Source organism: Giraffa tippelskirchi, chromosome 3, assembly GCF_054371585.1.
Source record: "Giraffa tippelskirchi isolate mGirTip1 chromosome 3, T2T-mGirTip1v1.2.pri, whole genome shotgun sequence".
In the NCBI taxonomy this organism is placed as follows: domain Eukaryota; kingdom Metazoa; phylum Chordata; class Mammalia; order Artiodactyla; family Giraffidae; genus Giraffa; species Giraffa tippelskirchi.
The window spans coordinates 2,012,756-2,029,312 of record NC_137277.1 but is presented as its reverse complement, the minus strand read 5'-3'; the positions used below and the strand labels follow the sequence as shown (position 1 = coordinate 2,029,312).

At 47.4% G+C, this 16,557-nt stretch overlaps 1 protein-coding gene and 1 non-coding gene across 2 annotated transcripts in view; one reads left to right on the top strand and one right to left on the bottom strand.

Annotated features, from left to right (window-relative positions):
* Positions 1–12,051, top strand: part of LOC145542310 (ATP-binding cassette sub-family A member 9-like) — a 58,255-nt gene extending 46,204 nt beyond the window's left edge. Inside the window, exons 32-39 of the mRNA XM_081580855.1 lie at positions 2,676–2,836; positions 3,971–4,046; positions 4,126–4,220; positions 5,265–5,384; positions 5,565–5,705; positions 7,344–7,423; positions 9,710–9,765; positions 10,088–12,051. Coding sequence (XP_081436981.1) covers positions 2,676–2,836; positions 3,971–4,046; positions 4,126–4,220; positions 5,265–5,384; positions 5,565–5,705; positions 7,344–7,423; positions 9,710–9,765; positions 10,088–10,183 — 825 coding nt within the window. The 3' untranslated portion in view covers positions 10,184–12,051. The remainder of the gene's footprint in view (positions 1–2,675; positions 2,837–3,970; positions 4,047–4,125; positions 4,221–5,264; positions 5,385–5,564; positions 5,706–7,343; positions 7,424–9,709; positions 9,766–10,087) is intronic.
* Positions 12,052–13,106: 1,055 nt separating this feature from the next.
* Positions 13,107–13,192, bottom strand: TRNASTOP-UCA (transfer RNA opal suppressor (anticodon UCA)). Its single transcript has one exon. It is a non-coding gene; the product is annotated as a tRNA-Sec (tRNA).
* Positions 13,193–16,557: the final 3,365 nt, after the last annotated feature.

Here is a 16,557-nt window from a genome sequence, read left to right as displayed (position 1 = left end):
GACACTCGGGGCCGCACCGGCCCCTCCACTCTAACACCTTATTGCCCGGAAAGCGATCAGCGGGCGCTGCAATCCAATGTGTGTGCTTCCTGGTGCGTTTTCTTTCTCTCTCTAGACTGAAAGTGCTCGGAGACCAGGTGAGCGAGGTCTCTCCTCCTCTGTCCTGGGCAGAGACGATGCAGCCCCGAGGTCACGGGCTCACCGTCCAAGGGCAGGCCTGGTTCCCACTCTCAGGTCTCCCTCGAACGGCCTCCTGCACGATTCTAACAAACGACACTTGTTTGCTTCCTCGTGTGTGAAACAGGACTATCCAGCGAACACCCCAGTCAGGTCGGGTTTTTCTGAGGCCAAAATAATTTAGAACACAGAAAATGTAAGCACTGGAACACATGCCTGTTATTATTATTATATGGCCCAGTATCTGGCTCATAAAAAATAATAGATGCATGTACTTATTGACTCCTATGTGCCAGACTAGTGCTGAGAGGCTTCCATTTACCTTAGTTCAGGATTTCTCAGGTTCAGCCCTGGGGACGTTGGGGTTTGAAGGGGGGATGCTTCTTTTTGTTGTTTATCTTCTCTGTTTTTAAACTCAATAAATACCTTTTTATTTCACATTGCCAATTAACAATACTGTGATAGTTTCAGGGGGACGGCAAAGGGACTCAGCCATGCACATGCATGTATTTACTCTCCCCCCAGCTCCCCTCCCATCCAGGCTGCCACACGACATTGAACAGTGCTCCCTGCGCTCTACAGTAGATCCTTGTTGGTGACCATTCTAAATATACATGTGTGTGCGTGTCCATCCCAAACTCCCTCACTATCCCTTCCCCCATCCCATGCCCCTGGCAACCATAATCATTCAGTTGTGACCAACTCTTTGTGACCCCATGGACTGCCACACGCCAGGCCTCCCTGCCCATCACCAACTCCCCAAGTTTACTCAGACTCATTTCCGTCAGTTGGGTGATGCCATCCAACCATCTCATCCTCTGTTGTCCCCTTCTCCCACCTTCAGTCTTTCTCAGCATCAGGGTCGTTTCCAGTGAGTCAGTTCTTCGCATCAGGTGGCCAAGTTATTGGAGTTTCAGCTTCGGCACCAGTCCTTCCAATGAATATTCAGGACTGATCTCCTTTAGGATGGACTGGTTGGATCTCCTTGCAGTCCAAGGGACTCTCAAGAGACTTCTCCAACACCACAGTTCAAAAGCTTCAATTCTTCTGCGCTCAGCTTTCTTTATAGTCCAACTCTCACATCCATACATGACTACTGGAGAAACCATAGTTTTGACTAGATGGACCTTTGTTGGCAAAGTAACGTCTTTGCTTTTTAATATGCTGTCTAGATTGGTCATAGCTTTTCTTTCAAGGAGCAAGTGTCTTTTAATTTCATGGCTGCAGTCACCATCTGCAGTGATTTTGTACCTTAAAAAAAATAGTCTCTCACTGTTTCCATTGTTTCCCCATCTATTTGCCATGAAGTGATGGGACCGGATGCCATGATCTTAGTTTTCTGAATGCTGAGTTTTAAGCCAACTTTTTCATTCTCCTCTTTCAGTTTCATCAAGAGGCTCTTTAGTTCTTCTTTGCTTTCTGCCATAATGGTGGTGTCATCTGCGTATCTGAGGTTTCTGTTTTTAAATAAGTTCATTTGTATCATTTCTTTTTAGATTCTACACAGAATGTCATACGATATTTCTCCTCTGTCTGACCTCACTCAGTGTGACAATTCTCGGTCCATCCATGTGTTTTAAACTTTTTACTCCATATTGGTGCATTAGTTGATCAACAATGTGGCGCCAGTGTCATTTTGGACCACATCATTCTTATTATGAAGGGCTGTCTTGTCCTGTGCATTGCGGGATATTTCGCAGCATCCTTGGCCTCAACCCACTAGATTCTCAATCAGGACAACACAAGCGTCTCCATACGGGCCAGACATCCCCTGGCAAGAGGGCTGGAAAAAACGAGCTTGTTTAATCTTCACAATATAGTTGTGAAATATCCCGTAATTGTAACGATTTTAACTTTGGAAAAACAGAATCTTCAACAAATACCTGTCCCTATGGATTCTTGCCTGGAGAATCCCAGGGACGGTGGAGCCTGGTGGGCTGCCGTCTATGGGGTCGCACAGAGTCGGACACGACTGAAGTGACTTAGCAGCATGGATGTTTGGATCAGTAAATGAAGTCAAGCATTGGACAACCAGGCTTACCAGGTGGCTCAGTGGTAAAGAATCTGCCAGCCAATGCAGGAGACAGACTCGGGATGGATTCCTGGGTCGGGAAGATCCCCTGGAGGACGGTGTGGCAGCCCACTCCAGTCTTCTTGCCTGGGAAATTCCATGGACAGAGGAGCCTGGAGGGCTACATGGGGTCGCACAGAGTCAGACACGACCTAGTGACTAAACAACAACAGCTGGACAAGCAAATAAGCAGCCTTGAATTCTTTCATGGACTTGGTAACCAAGTCCAAACCGTGATAGCGAATCCGCCCGGTAACAGTGTGGAGTGTCTGCCTTTTCGTTTTCAATCATCTTTTCTCCAGAGCTAGTGACCACCTACTTACTCTGGACTCAGGCACCGTGGGTGCAGGGGGACACCACTGAAATGATCCTCAGAGCCTACACATGTGGTTTGGGAGAGAATGTGAGAATGGCCTTGTCTCTGCAGGTGCTGCTAGCAGGGGGCAGCGGAGGGGCGCCCCTGGGGTTCCTGGGGTACTGTCCCCAGGAGAGCGCGTTGTGGCCCAGCCTGACAGTGAGGGAACACCTGGAGGTGTTGGCCGCTGTGAAAGGGCTGAGGAGGGCAGACGCCGCAGCCGCGATCGCCAGGTGAGTGGGGGAGCCTCACCCGTTCCCCACCTGGGCTGAGACACCTTCACACAGAATGCGGGCGGGCGGAGCTGACAGCTCCAGGCCTGTTGATCGTCTAGACTCCAATTCAGTGTTTCCCCTCGCTTTAAGCCTGGAGAGAAAAAGGCCATGCGTTGTTATTTCTTAACTGATGTATAGGTGACTTACAATACGGTGTTAGTTTCAGATGTACAGCAAAGTGATTCATATTCTTCTTTCAGATTCTTTTCCATCATAGGCTATTACAAGATATTGAATACAGAACCCTCTGTTTTACAGCAAATCCTTGTTGCATATCTATTTTATGTATAGTAGTTTGTATCTGTTAAACCCAAAGTCCTAATTCATCCCGCCCCTCACCCCTTTCCCCTCTGGTAACCGTAAGTTTGTTTCTCTTTGTCTGTCAGCCTATTTCTGTTTTGTGTATAGAATCATCTGTATTAGATTTTTAGATTCTACATATAAGTGACATCATATACTATTTGCCGCCGTCTGACTTACTTCACACTGACTTCACGGTGTATAATATTCTCTCGATCTATCTACACTGCTGAAAGTGACAATATTTCACTCTCTTTTAAGGATGAGTAATCTTCCATTGCTTATTCGCACCACATCTTCTTAAACCAGTTAACCACTGATGGACATGTAGGTTGTTTCCATGTCCTGGCTACTGTAAATACGGCCGCAGTGAACACTGGGGCGCATGTATGGTCTCAGATTTAGAGTTTTCATCTCTTCTGGATGTCTGCCCTAGTGTGGGATTGCAGGATCTTTGCAGGATCATATAGGATCACATACTCACTGTTCTCAGTACAGAAAGAAGTCACTGCAAACATATGTCTGGCTGCCAAGAAGGGTTCATAAAACACCCTGCTGCTGCTGCTGCTAAGTCGCTTCAGTTGTGTCCGACTCTGTGCGACCCCATAGACGGCAGCCCACCAAGCTCCACCGTCCCTGGGATAAAACAACCTAGGTGGTTTCAATTTTAGGATCCCTCTGAGCCTCCTTTAAGCTCTCTGCCGTAGCATCTGTTCTGACTTGCTGGTTCTCCCCTGCGCCTCCCCAGCCTGAGCACGGTGCTGTGGGCTTGACTCCCCCTGCTTCCCGCAGGCTGGCGGACGCCCTGAAGCTGCAGGACCAGATGGCGCTCCCCACCAAGGCCTTATCCCAGGGGGTGAAGAGAAAGGTAGGGTGGGCCCGGGACCCCCCCACCCCTGCCCCGCGCACCCCCAGGCTGGCACCGACACGGCTCCTCTCCGTTGCAGCTGAGCTTCGCGCTGAGCATCCTGGGGAGCCCGGCGGTGCTGCTTCTGGATGAGCCGACCACGGGGATGGACCCCGAGGGGCAGCTGCAGACGTGGTGAGGGGCATGAGGAGCACCCCTGAGCTAATATATCACCTGTAACAGCTGACCCTCAAAAGCATTGCTGGTTATGTCAGATCCAGCGGTGAGAGTTAGTGATTTTTTTGTGTGCTGAAAGATTTTCTTCCCCTTGGACTCACTTGTATGAATGCACCTAAGCAACTGCTTTGCAGTTGTCATTTGGAAGTCTGAAATTTCCCACTAAAAATGCCCTTGATGCAATAAAAAAAGAAAAAAATTAAATTGTTGTTTATAAAGGGAAAGATATCCACATTAACAGAAAAAAACAGTATGAAGAAAAAAATCCTGATGTCATATCACATCCAGTTTTTATTAAGGAGAAAAAGGAAATTGTAACTCAATCCTCACTCTAAAAATTTCATTTTCATCTTAGCTCTTCCAAGTAAGTATTCAAGGCTCATTTTTATATTTAATCAGATCAATCTATTATTAAGTTTAAATCTTTTGCAACATCACCCGATACATAATTCTTATCGAGGGAAGAATAAATTCCAAAGTATTCTCTTTTTTGACATGCAAAATATTCATATTATCTTATTTAAAAACTCTTTTATTGAAGTATAATTGATGTGTAATATCATACTAGTTTCAGTTGTACAATATAATGATTCAAAAATTTGTTATAGATTATACTCAATATATTCTCTAATCACGTTAAGGATTTTCTGAAATCTGTCATTCTGGGCTTTTGGGCATATGTCATTATTATCACACTTTTACATAAGGGCTCATCTTTCCTCCTACTGCCTTCTCATAAATATTATTGAAATACAGCATCTCTGTAGACAAGCTCGCACCTACTATCATTCCCTGCATTCAGCCCAAGCCATGCTCCAAATTAAACACCGTGTTTGCTTGCTTCTTTCTATGCCCGTTGTCCCTCCAAAGCTCCTTTTTTGAGGAGTGAATCTGAATTCACTATTTGTTTCGTAAGTGCCAGTGGAAACGTCGTTATGTTATTGCCACACTGTCTGGAGCATCCCCACTAGCTGACATTTATTCTCCTCGGCCTCACTTCAGGCAGCTGATCCGGGCCTCTTTCAGAAACACGGCGAGGGGCGCCCTGCTGACCACCCACTCCGTGGCCGAGGCGGAGGCCGTGTGCGACCGTGTGGCCGTCATGGTGTCCGGGAGCCTGAGGTGGGTGCGGGCCAAGCCCACGCTGGGCCTGCAGGCGCGCTCTGAGCGAGGGCATCTCCCCCCGCACGGTGGTCTCTGCGTGCAGCTGGGCTGGCCGGCTGCCCTGGTCCTGGGCCCCGCGTCCCCGGCGGTGGCTTTCCCTCTCGCTTCCCTGCCGGCTGATCCCCCTCTCACCTCTAGGTGCGTCGGCTCCATCCAGCACCTGCGGAGCAAGTTCGGCAGAGATTACCTGCTGGAGGTGAAGCTGAAGAGCCTGGCCCAGCTGGAGGCCCTGCACGGCGAGGTCCTGAGGATCTTCCCCCAGGCTGCTCGGCAGGAGAGGTCGCCGCGGGCTCGCCCTGTTTCTTTTTTCTTTTTTTTTAAATAAATTTATTTATTTTAGTTGGGGGCTAATTACTTTACAATATTGCAGTGGGTTTTGTCATACATTGACATGAATCAGCCATGGGTTTACATGTGTTCCCATCCTGAACCCACTCCCACCTCCCTCCCCATCCCATCCCTCTGGGTCATCCCATTGCCCCGGCCCTGAGCATTTGTCTCATGTATCGAACCTGGAATGGTGTTCTGTTTCACATATGATAATATACATGTTTCAGTGCTATTCTCCCAGAATGTCCCACCCTCACCTTCTCCCTCAGAGTCCATAAGACTGGTCTATGCATCTGTGTCTCTTATTCTGTCTCGCATATAGGGTTATCGTTACCATCTTTCAAATTCCATATATATGCATTAGTATACTGTATTGGTGTTTTTCTTTCTGGCTTACTTCACTCTGTATAATGGGCTCCAGTTTCATCCATCTCAATAGAACCGATTCAAATGTATTTTTTTAATGGCTGAGTAATATTCCATTGTGTATATGTACCACAGCTTTCTTATCCATTCATCTGCTGATGGGCATCTAGGCTGCTTCCATGTCCTGGCTATTATAAACAGTGCTGCGATGAACATTGGGGTACATGTGTCTCTTTCAATTCTGGTTTCCTCGGTGTGTATGCCCAGCAGTGGGATTGCTGGGTCATATGGCAGTTCTAGTCCCAGGTTTTTAAGGAATCTCCACACTGTTCTCCATAGTGGCTGTACTAGTTTGCATTCCCACCAACAGTGTAAGAGGGTTCCCTTTTCTCCACACCCTCTCCAGCATTTATTGCTTGTAGACTTTTGGATAGCAGCCATTCTGACTGGTGTGAAATGGTACCTCATTGTGGTTTTGATTTGCATTTCTCTAATAATGAGTGATGTTGAACATCTTTTCATGTGTTTGTTAGCCATCTGTATGTCTTCTTTGGAGAAATGTCTGTTTAGTTCTTTGGCCCATTTTTTGATTGGGTCGTTTATTTTTCTGGAATTCAGCTGCAGGAGTTGCTTGTATATTTTTGAGATTAATTCTTTGTCCGTTGCTTCGTTAGCTATTATTTTCTCCCATTCTGAAGGCTGTCTTTTCACCTTGCTTATAGTTTCCTTTGTTGTGCAAAAGCTTTTAATGTTAATTAGGTCCCATTTGTTTATTTTTGCCTTTATTTCCAATATTCTGGGAGGTGGGTCATGGAGGATCTCGCCCTGTTTCATCTTGGTCTTTGCTCTGTTTTTCTGTGATGGTGAGACATAAAAGCTTCATCTTCTCATTCGTGGTTTTTTTAAAAAACTGTATGGTAATCACGAGGACTTCGGGGAGTAGGGAGACATCCAACTCCAAGGGATAGCACAGGAGGGAAATAAGAGAACCGAGTCCTGATTCTTGTAAGGGAATTAACCTTCTTCCTTTTTCTTTTCTTTTAATTTTCAAAGGCCTATTCATTCATTTTATATGTTGGATTTACAGTTGAGTTCACAATGTTGCAGTAGTTCCAGGCGTGCAGCCAAGTCCTGGACGAGCTTGCCGCCCTTCCCAGACGTGGCACCCATCCGCGGCTGTGCCCCTGGGTCCTGAATTCAGCTCTCTCTCCTCACCTCCAGGTTCTCCTCCCTGGTGGTCTACAAGTTGCCTGTTGAGGATGTGCAGCCTTTATCACACGCCTTCTTCAGTTTAGAGACAGGTGAGGGTGCCTGCTGTGAGGTGAGCCTCTGGAAACAGACCACGTTCAAGTCTTGCATGAAACCAGCATAAGACGTATTAATACATGGGCCTAAAATGTGACATTATACTATAAGTGTAGTATCATACTATATTATACAATAAGGGCTTCCCTTGTCTCAGCTGGTAAAGAATCTGCCTGCAATGCAGGAGACCTGGGTTCAATCCCTAGGTCAGGAAGATGCCCTGGAGAAGGGAAAGGCTCCCCACTCCAGTATTTTGGCCTGGAGAATTCCATTGACTAGTCCTTGGGGTTGCAAAGAGTAGGACACGACTGAGCGACTTTCACTTCACATACTATAAGTAAATAGTAAGGTTTTAATCCAGTGGTTCTCAACCAGTGATTTGGCAACTTCTGAGGATACAGGCAGACCTCAGAGGTATTGTGGGTTGGGTTCCAGACCATCACTATATATTGAATACTGCAATAAAGGAAGTCTCATGAGTTCTTTTGGTTTCCCAGGGCATATAAAAGTGATGTTTAGGGGACTTCCCTGGCAGTCAGCGTTTACGACCTCGCTTTCCAATGCAAGGGGTGAGAGAGTTCAATCCTTGGTCCAGAAGCTAAGATACAACATGCCTTGAGGCTAAAAAGTCAAAACATAAAACAGAAACAATATTGTAACAAATTCAATAAAGATTTTAAGAACGGTCCACATCCAAAAAGAAATGCTGTTTACACTGTACCATAGTTTATTAAGTGTGCAACATCATTTCTAAAAACTGTAATTACTTGCCATAATTTAGAATATTTTATTGCTAAAAAATGAGAGGCTCAATCTAAGTCTTAAACGAGTAGTAATCTTTTTTTATAATAATAATATTGAAGATCACGGATCAGCATGAAAAATAAAATCATAATGGAAAATCTGAAATATCTTGAGAATTAGCAAAATGTGACACAGAAACAGAAAGTGAGGAAATGCTACTGGGAAAAACAGCACCCACAGGCTTGCCAGACGCAGAGCAGCCACAGACCTGTGGTTTGTAAAATGCGGTGGCATACAACGAGGCTCCCTGCGTCCTTGGCTTTCACAACTGGTGGTGTGGTTGGGGGTACAGTTGGTGTCTAGTAGGTCTTCTAGGGGCTTCCCAGGCAGCTCAGTGGTAAAGAATCCTCCTGCCAATGCAGGAGACATGGGTTTGATCCCTGGGTCGGGAAGATCCCCTGGAGAAGGAAATGGCCACCCACTCCAGTGTTCTTGCCTGAGAAATCCCACAGACAGGCGAGCCTGGTGGGCTACTGTCCATGGGGTCACAAAGAGTCAGACACGACTGAGTAACTAAACAACAACAAGGACTTCTAGAGGTCAGGGGCGATGCTGATCAGCTCAGCTGTCTAGTAACTAACTGTCCAAGAGCAATCTCTCCTCTCCAGGACGATCTTTCCACTCAAGGTCCTTCTCTCTTACGTATTTGCATGTTTGGACTCTCAGTCACAATCCACATGGGTACCAGGTAGTAAACTCAAAAATAGGATAATTCCAGACTTCCCTGGTGGTCCAGCGGTTGACTCCAGGCTTCCAGTGCAGGGTGCACAGGTTTGATTCCAGGTCAGGGAAGATGCCACATGCAGGCAAAAACAAAAAACCCATAAATTAAAAAAATGAAAAAGGGTAATTCCAAGAACTTTTTGTTTAGAAAGGGGCTCTTTGGCAAGGTGCCAGGAACAGTGCAGTCACCCGAGGCTGGACTTGACACCAGGGTTCCCATTCTTGGGTCCAAAGGGATGAAGAGAGAGGCAGTGACTGGATCCTGGGAGTAACGTTGAGTAGAATTTGCCATCTTGAGGGAAGAAGTGACCTTGAATCAAAGGACATGCTTGGTGTCAGGGAGGAAGGGAAGGGATAAAGCTCCATCTCCTCTCTCCTCTGTCCTTCCTCTTGGGCTTTCCGCTGGCTGAACCCCCCAGGAGGAGCCCCCCGAGTCGGGCTCTGGAGCAGAGAGCAGGGTGGAGGAAAGTGAGGGCAGACGCAGAGCGGCTGGGGGCAGCAGTCCAGCCTTTAGCGCGACCCGCACGGGCAATCCAGAACCTCGCGTCTGGTTTTCAGTCCTGTGGTCCCTCTGCCCAAGCTCTAAGATGATGAGAGAGAGGACCATACGGTGAATGTACATTCCCATATTTAATCCAAGTTTATTACCCACCTTGTATATTTAAGATCTGTCCATATGTGCCCTTGGTACATGACTTGGCAAATTTATAAATGAAAGACATTTGCAGCCCTAATACATGTCCATCCTCCTGCAGTTAAACAGAACTTCGACCTGGAGGAGTACAGCCTCTCCCAGTGCAGCCTGGAGCAGGTGGGTCCGTTTTACAGATCTCACCGCGTCCCAGATGGCTCAGACAGCAAAGAATCCACCTGCAACGTGGGAGACTCGGGTTCAATCCCTGGGTTGGGAACCCTGGAGAAGGGCATGGCAACCCACTCCAGTATTCTTGCCTGGGACAGAGGAGCCTGGCGGGCTACAGTCCTTGGGGTCCCAGAGAGTCAGACGTGACTGAGTGACTAACACTTTACTCTTCACGGAATTTAAAGATAGAACGTGTGCACGTGCTCTGCACTCACGTGGGGATACGGGAGGCAGTGGTCACCCCATCTCTTTATTTCTTCCTCGGTTGCAGGTTTTCTTGGAACTCTCCAAGGAGCAGGAGCGGGACAATTCTGATGAGGAAGTTGATCTCTCTGTGAAGTGGAAGCTCCTGCAGGAAGAGCCTTAAAGCCCAAATCCACGATTTTTAAGACAATATTTTATAGCGTTAATATACCTTGGCTCAGATATGATTTCAAAATGCTTTTGAAACTCACGTCATCACTTTTCTCAATAACATGATGGATGGTGGGACTAAGGAGTAAGGTCAGAGCAGTGACGCTCAGAGGACCAGGCAGCCTTCCAAACAGCAACTGAACCCAGGATTTCATGCAGCAGCAGATTATAAAATGCACCTAATTATGGAATTTTTATGTTTCTGAGAATGATACAGAAATTAATTTTCTTTCTCTGACCTTTAAAATCTTAGCTATTCTCTAATCTTTTTAAGTATGCAGGTGGCTAAATGGTAAAGATTTCGCCTGCTGATGCAGGAGACTGGGGTTCAATCCCTGGGTCAGGAAGATCCCCTGGAGAAGGGCAAGGCAACCCACTCTAGTATTCTTGCCTGGGCAATCCTACAGACAGAGGAGCCTGGCGGGCTCCATAGGATCCCAAGAGCTGGACGGGACTAAACAGTGGCAAGTACAAAGTAAGGCAGGACGCTGACCGTTTGCCGCAGGGGAGGCGGAATCGAACGATTTCACGGCAGCACAGTCTTGCTCTTTCCATTTCTTTTTCACCTGTTCATAATTTACTCGTCTCCCTTTCCTGTCACTTCTCAGATTTCAGATTGTACAGTCATGTTGTATCTGTTGCGACAACACAGGAAATGTGAAACCTGTTGAAATGGTCGCAGTGAGAATGTGAATGATCAAGTCGAGGAAAGTTTTAAAAAAACACATCTTACAATTTTGAATCACAACAAACTGTGGAAAATTCTGAAAGAGATGAGAATACCAGACCACCTAACCTGCCTCTTGAGAAATCTATATGAAGTTCAGGAAGCAACAGTTAGAATTGGACATGGAACAACAGACTGGTTCCAAATCAGAAAAGGAGTACGTCAAGGCTGTATATTGTCACCCTGCTTATTTAACTTATATGCAGAGTACATCATGAGAAACGCTGGGCTGGATGAAGCACAAGCTAGGATCAAGATTTCCAGGAGAAATATCAATAACCTCAGATATGCAGATGACACCACCCTTATGGCAGAAAGCAATATTATTTTTTTGGGCTCCAAAATCACTGCAGATGGTGACTGCAGCCATGAAATTAAAAGACACTCGTTGGGAGAAAAGTTATGACCAACCTAGACAGCATATTAAAAAGCAGAGACATTACTTTGCCACCAAAGTCCGTCTAGTCAAGGCTATGGTTTTTCCAGTAGTCATGTATGGATGTGAGAGTTGGACTGTGAAGAAAGCTGAACACCGAAGAATTGATGCTTTTGAACTGTGGTTGTTGGAGAAGACTCTTGAGAGTCCCTTGGACTGCAAGGAGATCCAACCAGTCCATCCTAAAGGAGATCAGTCCTGGCTGTTCTTTGGAAGGACTGATGCTGAAGCTGAAACCCCAATACTTTGGCCACCTGATGCAAAGAGCTGACTCATTGGAAAAGACCCTGATGCTGGGAAAGACTGAAGGCAGGAGGAGAAGGGGACGACAGAGGATGAGATGGCTGGATGGCATCACCGACTCAATGGACATGAGTTTGGGTGAACTCCGGGAGTTGGTGATGGACAGGGAGGCCTGGCGTGCTGCAGTCCATGGGGTCGCAAAGAGTCAGACACGACTGAGCGACTGAACTGGACTGAAGAAGGAGGAGAGACACCTCAGCGACATGTAGGCTCACAGGGAAAAGCTCCCCTGAGGGCACAGCGACAGGCGGCCACCTGCAAGCCAGGAAGCAACCAGATTCTCTGGCTTCATGATCACAGGCTTTTAGCCTCCAGAATCATGAGAAAATAAATTTCTGCCATTTAAGCTTCTTTCTAATGACTCCTCCTTTTATTCCACCACTGCGCCTCCCAGCTAGGGATCGAACCCACTCCCTTGGCCTTGAAAGCTGGACCACTGGACCACCAGGGACTTCCTTGTGATACTGTGATTTATAATCAGAAATGGATGCTTGGCTTTTGGCCCCTTTTTAGCACAGAGTTTTAAGAACCTCTGAAATTCCCTAAGGGAGGAAAGCTGTATTGGTACCTTTTGTTATGTTAATGAGATGACCTGGGACTGAGACTCAGGCGGGGAGTGGTGGTCAAGAAAATCAGTCCAGTGATTAAAGGGTTGGAGTTTTCAGGACACCACCCGATGGATGCAGAGGGAGGGGGCCTGGAGGCTGAATCAGTCACCAGTGGCTAATCACCAGTGATTCCATCACTCATGCCTACGTGATGCCGCCGCTGCTGCTGCTAAGTCGCTTCAGTCGTGTCCGACTCGGTGTGACCCCATAGACGGCAGCCCACCAGGCTCCCCCGTCGTTATGAAGCCACCCTAAAAACCCAAGTGTCACTCGTGGTAAAGAACCTGTCTGCAACGCGGGAGAGGTGGGTTCCATCTCCGGGTCTGGGAGAGCCCTGGAGGAGCACGTGGCAACCATCCCAGTGTTCCTGCCTGAGAATCCCATGGACAGAGGAGCCTGGCGGGCTACAGTCATAAGGTCACAAAGAGGTGCAAAGACATGACAAGCTCCTTAGCACACGCCCAATAGGCCAGGAGACAGAACTAACAGAAAAATGATCCACATCAAGCAACTAGATCCGACGGATATTTATACGGCACTCCACTTGCTCAGTGGCAACGTGTCTGTTCATCGTGTTCAGTGGCTCTGTCGTGTCTGACTCTGTTCGACCCAGCGGACAAAGGAGAATGCCAGGCCCCTCTGTCCGTGGGGTTATCCCAGGCACGAATACTGCAGTGGGTTACCATCTCCTCCTCCAGGAGATATTCCTGACTCAAGGATCAAACCTGTGTCTCTTGTGTCTCCTGCATTGACAGGTGGGTTCTTTACCACTAGGGTGACTTGAAAAGCTCAGAAGAAAGCTCGCCCAAAGGGTGGAATTGAAACACTCTGTCGCTAGACAGCTACAGGTTTGACGCCTGCACCCCAGACCACTGAGGATCACTCCGCTCGCTCAAAGTAAAATATACCTCTTTTCAAGCACATGCAGAATATTCACCAAAATAGATCATATGCTGGGATCACAAAACAAGTCTTAACGAGTGTGATGTTCAAAACAAATTTTCAGACCATAATAGAATTAAACCAGAAATCAGTAACCCAACGATAACAGGAAGATCACCAGATGCTTGGAAATCAAGCAACACACTTTTAAGCAATTCATGGGTCGAAGAGTAAGTTTCAAAGGAGATTGGAAAATATTCTGAACTGAATGAAAATGAGGAGCAGAGGAATGAAAACCCTAATTATCCAAGCGATGCTGTCAATCAGGCTGTCCAGGGTTCTGTGCAGAGAAAGTTCTTCTCTGATCAAACCATTTCCTTTCTCTTGGTTGAGAGACAGTGCTTGAAATTTTGACATTAGCCATACCATCTTGGACATCATAGAGAAAGGCTACAGATGTTGAGCTTCCTCTGTAGTATTGCTCTTCTTCACACGACACGGCCAGGCAGCCACACATAAATCCACTGCTCCGCGGGACCTGGCCCGACGTCAAAAAAAGACAAACATTGAAGATTGACCACGTGAGTGTGATGCTTGTCAGGACCGACAGAATCTTCTCTGAAAGCATCTTCACAGGAGTGTTCACAGATGTCACACAGGTAAAGCCAATTCTAGAGATGTGGTGGAGACCAGGCGGAAAATGTGAATCATTTTCTTCTAAATAAGAGGCCTGTGGATCTGTTGTGCTTCTGAATTCCTTGCTCCAAATTTCTCAAAAGTAAGTTCATTGTATTTTCTCTGATTTTTGTTTTATGTGTTTTGTTTTGGCGTTTTTCTCTTTTTTTCTTCTCATCACAAAATATCAATAAGACTTTAAGAAATAGATGCCAACCATCTGTGGAGGCATTATTTTGAAACATGAGGAGCTGTTTTGATGTTTGGGGATATTTAATGTTTGATATTACAAAGATGAAAATATGGAATTAAAACATCAGTTTTTAAAAAGGATGCAACTGGTTTTAAGCCAGAAACAAGTGTGAAAATTTGCTAACAAATTAATTGTGGAGAACTAAGAGTCTTGAGACCTGAGAACGTGGATTGTTTTTGAAGTTACAGCTGTTTACTTTAACTGCACAATAATTTAGGGCCATTCTGGTTAAACTGTTTTTCTGACCCCAAGACTGTCTCAGGCTCTAAGAATTTTAGAAATGCAAGATGCTTTCCAGGAGTTTTCACTCTGCATACCATGTATTGAATCAGAATGTGAAATATGTAGCTTCTCCTTATCACAGTATTATTTCAAATACATTGTGTTTGTGCTAAGTTGCCTCAGTCATATCCGACTCTTTGCAACCCCATGGACTGTGGCCCGCCAGGCTCCTCAGTTCATGGGATTCTCCAGGCAAGAATACTGGAGCGGGGGGTGGCATGCCCTCCTCCAGGGGACCTTCCTGACCCAGGGATGGAACTCACGTCTCTTACGTCTCCTGCACTGGCAGGCGGATTCTTCGCCACGAATTCGCAGTAAATAGAACTTCCACGCTCCTATAGTATAAGCACACTGTTCTGAATTTCACTAGAGGAGAAAAATCAGCCATTACAATCTGAAACCATCTACAAGATGTATAATAAGGAATTCCAGTGATGGCTACACTTTGGATGACCTCCAGCATGTACCTGATCCGGGGAAGTAAAGCCGGCAGTGTTCATTTACAGTGGAGACATCTAAGGGGCGGAGCCACACTGAAGTTCGCACACTTTCTGGGGCAGTGGCTGATTCCGTGGTGAGGGGTCACCCTGGAGGCCACTCACCTGCATCGCGGTCCTGCACGGCCCCCTTCCAAGGGTCTCCACAGGCCCTCTACCCTCGGGGCAGCGCGGGGGACCCCCGGCTCCCCCTCCCTGGCCCCGGACCTCTTCCTCTCCTCTGGGAACTGTCTTCCACCCTCCAAATGTTACCCCCCGGGCCCCCATCATGCCTCCTCGGTCCGCTTCTGTCTAGACTGCCGCTCAGCTCAGAGCAGCCACAGGCAGCTTCTTCCCCCGGCGAGGCACTCAGGGGCCGTCTTGGCCAACGTGCCTCCCGTCAACACCGCTCCGCACCTCTCCTCTGAGCTTTGTCTCCAGGAAACGGCACCGACCGGAGCATCGTCCTGCTCGTAAACAGCAGCGCGAGCGCTCCGGGCGGCAGCCGGCCTGCTCCCGGTCGAGGGCCGAGGTTGGGGCCGCCACGCGGTCTCTCTTCGTGGCCATCGTGACCCACGCAGGAGAGGGAGCGGACCGTTCACTCCAGGGTCGGGACTTCAGGGCCGCGTCCGGGGCGGGCTGCTGTCTCTCTGCTCCGAAGCCTTGACTCATGTTTTCAAGTCCCATCCTTGGCACGTTTCCCAGAAAACCAAGGGCTGTTCCAGATTCTCTTCACTTGCTAAAACTCAGCTGAGACACAGCGTCTTCCTGCAATGAAGACCCTTCGGGAGCAGTCAAGTCCTGCCGTTTTCAGGAGAGGCTCAGCAAGACAGAATTGTGTAGCGTGGGTTGATCAGGGCTATGGAAAGGTGCGGTATTATTATTATGCACGAAAGCCGTGGGGGAACTGCTGCAATGAAATGAATGAACAAATCTACCTGATTGCCACACCGCCCACACACATTCTCTGTCTCTGTCTCTCCGTCTCTCTGCTCGAGGTTGAATGCGCTTAAGCTGTGACCTGTGGCTCATCCACCTGCCCTGTGGTTGCCGGCGCAGACCTCTGGCAGAACAATGCTGCCCTTTGCAGGCAGTTTTAGGTAGAGTCCTTGGAATATTTTCACAGCGAACTCACATATACACAAGTCCAAGGGTGCTGGTCTTTTAACCTGCTAAAGCCTCTCAAAGCCCAGTCCAGGTGGAGTTCCTGCCCTCCATCTGGAGCACAAGCTCAAGTATATCACAGCCTCGCCATAATATCCTGTATAAACCACCTAACTGTTGTTGTTCAGTCTCTAAGTCTTGTCTGACTCTTTTGTGACCCCCTGGACTGTAGCCCCCCAGGCCCCTCTGTCCATGGGAGTCTCCAGGCAAGGACACTGGAGTGGCTGCCACTTCCTCCTCCAGGGGATCTTCCTGACCCAGGGATCAAACCCACGTCTCCTGCATTGGCAGGTGGATTCTTCACCTCTGAGTCACCAGGCAAGTCCAAAATCAACTATACTCCAATTAAAAAAAAAATTCTTAAAAAAGAAAGAAAAGTAGGTGGAAAGTGATTTTGGCAAATCTGTACCAGGACTGGCTCATCTCCATCCCAGGGGACAAGGACCCTGAACCATCTCAGGCTCCTCTCCCTTCCCCCGGTTCTCCTTGTGCTCACTCATTCATTCATTCATTCATTCATT